The 5,891-nt window shown below is 31.9% G+C and overlaps 1 protein-coding gene across 2 annotated transcripts; it reads left to right on the plus strand.

The window, feature by feature from the left end:
* The first annotated feature begins 3,028 nt into the window (after positions 1–3,028).
* Positions 3,029–5,571, plus strand: LOC21405207 (chaperone protein dnaJ 49). Of its 2 annotated transcripts, none has more exons than XM_024163526.1 (3): positions 3,029–3,244; positions 3,360–4,556; positions 5,219–5,571. In XM_024163526.1, exon 2 carries the CDS (start codon positions 3,451–3,453, stop codon positions 4,543–4,545), a length of 1,095 nt encoding a protein of 364 aa, XP_024019294.1. In that variant the 5' UTR covers positions 3,029–3,244; positions 3,360–3,450; the 3' UTR covers positions 4,546–4,556; positions 5,219–5,571. The 2 variants fall into 2 exon arrangements, with proteins under 2 accessions (XP_024019294.1, XP_010093234.1); XM_010094932.2 differs by having other exon boundaries at positions 3,397–4,556.
* The last annotated feature ends 320 nt before the right edge of the window (positions 5,572–5,891 follow it).

A 5,891-nucleotide genomic window follows, 5' to 3' on the forward strand; every position in this document is an offset into this window, starting at 1 on the left:
TTTTCGTTATTCCTCAGCTGCAAATTGATGAATCAATTTCGGAAATGGATATTTACCATTTTATACCCTTGTGTTTTGGATTATTTAAAAACTATACTTTTAATTTTTTATCTCATAAAAAATAGAAAAAAAAACAGAGAAAGTTATAAAATTTACTTTTAAAAATGTACAAATCAAAATTTTTACTCTTTATTTTTAATTATTATCCTTTTCTCAGTATAGTTATTCAACTAAGAAAGTTATTAATAAAAAATAATGAGTAAAAATCCTAATTAATGCATTTTTAAAAGATATTTGGATCTTTTTTCCTATCAGATATATGTCTTTAAATTGGATTTAGTACACAAATATATACCTCTCCTAGATCAACCCTTGATTTAAACATTAAAAATACATAAAACCACCTTGAATAAAAATGGTAAATGAAAAAAAAACAAAAAAAATTTAAACTTACAGTTTTGACTTGAAAAATATGCAAAATACCTTGAAGTGGGTTTTTTGTGTTTTTTTATTTTCATCTTTTGTAATATTGAAAAGTTTTAGTTTTCTTGTTTCTCTTTTTCGCAAGGATAGTTTAGTCATTTTAAATGTCAAAATCAGTTGTTGATCAAGATAGGTATAGATTTCTATAGTAAATTTAATTTAAAGGTATACATTTGATGAAATAAAAAAACGAACATATAGTTTTTGAATAAACTAAAAATACAAGATATAAAAATATAAATATTCCTTTTAGAATGATTTTTAAACTTTAGGGATGGTCCCATTTTTACCCTTTACGCTTTTAACTTTTTTCAATTTTACATATTTGGTTCACAGGTTAGAGTTATAGTGATTTGAACATTTTAATGAGATAAATACTTCTTAAAGTGTATGAGTCTAAATTTTTACCTCCTACTCTTGATTAATATTCTTTTCAGTCAAATAATTATATTAATCAAAATAATATTAATAAAAAATAAATGGTAAAAATCTAGTCTCAATTCAGCAACTTTCTCTCTTTTGTTTGAATTGTAAAATATGAGAACGTAAATTTTAGAGGTGGAGACTTTAACACTGTAACAAATAGGTGTGGATTAGGTGGATTTAAGAGTTTGGGGGTAATTCTAGAGGCATCATTCATTTCACCAATTCGAGTTTTCAGTTTTAGGATTTTGTTAAAAGCTCTCAGAAAATGTCATATCTAACTTTTTCTACTACAGTTAAAAGCTCTAAGAAAATGTCACATCTCAGGTCGAATTGAAAATTTGAATCCGTGAAGTGAACTAGGCCAAAATAATTAGTAATCAACGGTAATTTAAATAAATTTACTTAAAATAACTTGGCAAACAACAACTTGAGTTAGATTCATGGGTTCATCCATGTGATCAAATTGATTGAACCTATGTATTGAACCGTTTATTTTATTAATTCAAGTTTTTAACTCAAAAAATAAAAAATTTAAAATTTTTTAAAAGAAAATATTATAATAAAAACTTGTAATTAAAGTCAACCAAACGAATAGAGAAGCTATTCCAAACACACTTTGCGGACTTTCTTTAGGTAATGGGATGACCTAAACTCCATTACCAAAAAGCAAACAATCAAAAAACAAAAACAAAAAAAGAATATAAATGAAAAAAAAAAAAAGGAAATATAAAACCTAGCCTCTCTCTGTAACTGAAAATAAAACCTCATTTCATTTATCAAGTTTTAACCTCCGTATGTACCTAAAATTAATTCAAAAGGAACGAAGTGAGGGAAGAACTAAAAGTGATTTTTTCTAGGAGAGAGAGGAGCTTTTTTTTCCTGAAAAATTGATTTTTTAAGATAATACAACTTAGTTTTTTTGTCAAATTACAACTTAATTGTTTTTTTCGCTAGAAATATGACAACTTAATTGTTACATTGTAGACATTTCACAAGATTTTTCTCTTGGAAATCTATTTAAAATTTTAAATTCGCTTTACTCACTCGTGTATTATTTTATTCTCGTTTGCTAGTGTAAAATCCATAAAAATCATGAATCGCTTGGAAAAAAAAGATAATTAGTATTGTTAATTCCTACATTTTGATTCTTTAACTTTTAATTTTGACATATTATTTTATGAAATTTGTCTTTTTTTTAACAATTTTAGTCTCTCACAATAAAAAAGAGTTCTAAAATTTAATAAAGATGATATGTCAATTGCTTGATAACTTAAAATGTTACGGAAAGATTTACGTTATATTTAAAATCTCTTTTATTATTATTAAAATATGTTATAATTATATAAAAAAGTTGATAGACTAAAATATTACTATGCTATAAATTTGTTCTTTTACATTTTTGAGTTATGGTGACTTGAATGATGATTTTGAGTTGAGTTTGAGTTATAACTTGAGTTGAAATTGTAATTTGAGTTTGTGTTTGGATGTGCACATTTGAGTTATGATTTGAATTGAAAATCTTTTTGAATTTGTGTTTAGGTGGGTCAAAATTTAAATTTGTATTTAGATAGTATTTTAATAAAGACTCAATGGTGATGAAAAATGTTAATAGGGTATATAGGTTGAGTTTTATTCGTCTTTTTGTTGTGAATGCATAGAAAAAAATTATCTCAATCAGAATTAAAATGAAAAAGTTATGATATTTTTAAAAATAAAAAAATATTGTTCATTAACTTGAGTTTGAGTTTATGAACTCGAGTTGAAGGAAAAACTTGAACTCAAGTTTAACCTCAAATTCGAGTTCAAACTTAAATTTTATAAAAAAAAAATATATATATATATATATATATATGAACTTAAATAAAGTTATAACTCAAATTAAAATTTTTTTTTTTAGTTTTATTGTAAAAGAACAATAACTTATAAACTAATAAAATTTATAATTTAAGTCTCAACTTAAATTTTTTTATGTCAAAACAAATTTTGTAAAAAAATTAAATTTAAATTTTTATGAGAAAAAAATATAATAATAAAATAAATAAATAAAAAGTGTAAAATGTGTAATGTGTTTGTCTCACCGGTAAATGACTCGAAAGGAAAGAGTATTATAAACTCCAACCAGTCACGGTGTCAGGGAAAAGAAAAAAATAAAAATAAAGCCTAAAAAATTCTACGATGAATAAAATAAAAATACGAAAATATTATTCATAGTACAAACCCCCAAAATCCCATCTTTCTCTGCCCCAAATCCCCCACAATGAAACCCTAATTCGATCAATCTTTACTTTCAGACGAAATCTTCTCACCAAACCTCTCATCAAGATCAATCTCAATCGTAAGTTCAATTTTTCCACCAAAATTTCCTCTCGATTGGAAGCAATCTACAAATTACCGATCAGAAGTTCAATTTTTCCAATTTTAACATCGAATTTTTCTCTGTTGATGAGTAGGTTCTGATAATTCTCAGTTTTTCTTCTTCACCGCTAGTTTTCTAGGGCTTTTTTGGGGGGGATTTTCCGTTGTTTTCTCGCTGTTTTCGACATGGATGGGAACAAAGACGACGCTTTAAAGTGCCTCAAAATCGGAAAATATGCTTTGGAATCCGGCGATCGAGCTCGCGCGTTGAAATTCATCACCAAAGCTCAGCGCCTCGACCCGACGCTTCCCATCGACGATCTCTTATCGGCGATCGAGAAAGATTCCGTCGACGGAGCGCCGAAAGACACCGACTTGTCATCCAACGGTCATCCTTCCGATTCGCCTTCGTCTAAGCCATCCGATCAACCCTCGCTTCGCCACCGGGTTCCGACGACCGGTGCTTCATCGTCGTCCGTTGCGGCGGCTTACACCGAGGAACAGATCGCGATCGTGAGGCAGATTAAGAAGAAGAAGGATTATTACGAGATTCTAGGGTTAGAGAAGAGTTGCATTGTTGAAGACGTGAGAAAGGCGTATAGAAAGCTGTCTCTTAAGGTTCATCCCGATAAGAACAAAGCGCCCGGAGCCGAGGAAGCTTTCAAGGCGGTTTCGAAGGCGTTTCAGTGTCTAAGCAATGAAGAGAATCGGAAAAAGTACGATCTCGTCGGCTCCGATGAGCCGGTCTACGAGAGACGCACGACGAGGCACGCCGCGAATGGATTCAACGGCGGGTTCTATGATGCCGAGTTTGACGCAGACGAGATTTTCAGGAATTTCTTCTTCGGCGGAATGGCTCCAGCGACGCAGTTCCGCGGGTTCAGCTTCGGGACTGGAATGGGGCCGAGGCCGGCCGACCATCACCACGGCTCCGGCGTCAACCTCAGGGCATTGATTCAGATCCTGCCGGTTCTGCTGATTCTGCTGCTCAACTTCTTGCCGTCTTCGGATCCCATTTACGCACTTTCGAGATCGTATCCTTATGAGTACAAGTTCACGACGGAAAAGGGTGTTAATTTCTATGTTAAGTCGACAAAATTCGAGGAGGATTATCTGGTGGGAAGTCGTGAACGAGCTAATATAGAACATCAGGTTGAGAGAGAGTACTTTAACATTCTTTCTCAGAATTGCCAGCTCGAGATTCAGCGTCGTCAATGGGGTTTCATACGCGAGACGCCACACTGCGACATGTTGCGGCAGTTCAAGTCGAAGGCGTACTGACTTGAATAGAGGTCAAATTTCTTTTGTTCCTGCTATATTTTGATGTAAAATTGTTCCCCTCTTGTTAGGGGAAAATATTACTTAAGCAATTCATAATAAGTGATTTTGCTCTCTTTGTTTCTATAGATATAGTGAGCATGGTTATACTCTAATGTAAGATTGCTTTGTTACTAATTAGTAATTACTAGCTTTTTGCTCCTTATTTTATCAGATACAAAGAGATTGTGTCTAATGCTATCTCCAACGTGGATTATCTTTGTGTTTTATTTAAATGCTTGAGGATTGTAGGTTTTAATTACAAAAATAACGCTAATGCTCTGTTTTTGACGTGTAAAAACTGTTACTTTCGTTGGCTGTGTGAGAATTTATTAGCAGAATAGGGGGTTTTCATTGATTTGCAAGTTTCTTCATAAGGTGCCATCCATAACTACTATACAGCAAGTGTTCAGGTCATATTAGGCCCAGCACCAAAATATATTATCTGGGTATATACACTAAGGGAGCACATAACATGTTGAATTTGCACTTACTAATTATATTCCTGCCTTTCCATGTTTAGAGCCATATCATGTGAGAGTGTTATCTAAACGCTTTGGTAATTTTCATTTTTGTTTTAGTTGTGGCTAAATAAGTAAGATCTTGTGTTCAAAGTTGGCGCGTTTGTCTCTTGCAGAGTGCTTGTTCGGTGACATACTGAAAGTGGTTCAGTATTTTCTGTTCCGAAGAGTACACAAGGATCATGGAATTTGCACAAGAAATCAAGTATAATACTCGTGGTTTTTCTTTTTTCTATTCGTTTTTTCCCTGCTAAGAAATCCATTATAGTAGCTAGTTTTGGTTTAAAAAGATTGGCCTGCTACCTCTTCTATTTACTTCTTGCATGTTGCAACATATTTTTTTGTGAAAATGTCTAATTCAGCTTGGATGCTTGTTGCTGCAATAAATGTGTCCAAATATGAAATTTTGAGCCCTCCTATCGTTGAGTTCACAGGTTCTGCTGAATACCATATGAAGTTTTTGCCATAATCTCTCGTTGCTTGAATATATCTTTTGTGGTGAAGATAAATAGCCATATTGCATAGAATCCAGTTTTGCTTGGATTGAATGGATTATAAATATGCTTCATTTCTTCCAAGTTCATGATCAAGTTACTGATTAGGAGCGAATGCCATTTTAGTAAGTGAGCATAAAGATTTATGTCATTTCTTAAGTATTATTATAAGATTTCTGCTCTCACTTTCTTCCTTGAATTTAAGGACAAAAGTCGGACACCAAACTTAAGTTTTGCGTCAAGTGGGCACAATCCTTAATTTTCTCTCTTTTAAAATAAATGAAGATATGACTAG

The sequence above is a fragment of the Morus notabilis genome, unplaced genomic scaffold (assembly GCF_000414095.1).
Source record: "Morus notabilis unplaced genomic scaffold, ASM41409v2 Scaffold74, whole genome shotgun sequence".
Classification (NCBI taxonomy): Eukaryota; Viridiplantae; Streptophyta; class Magnoliopsida; order Rosales; family Moraceae; genus Morus; species Morus notabilis.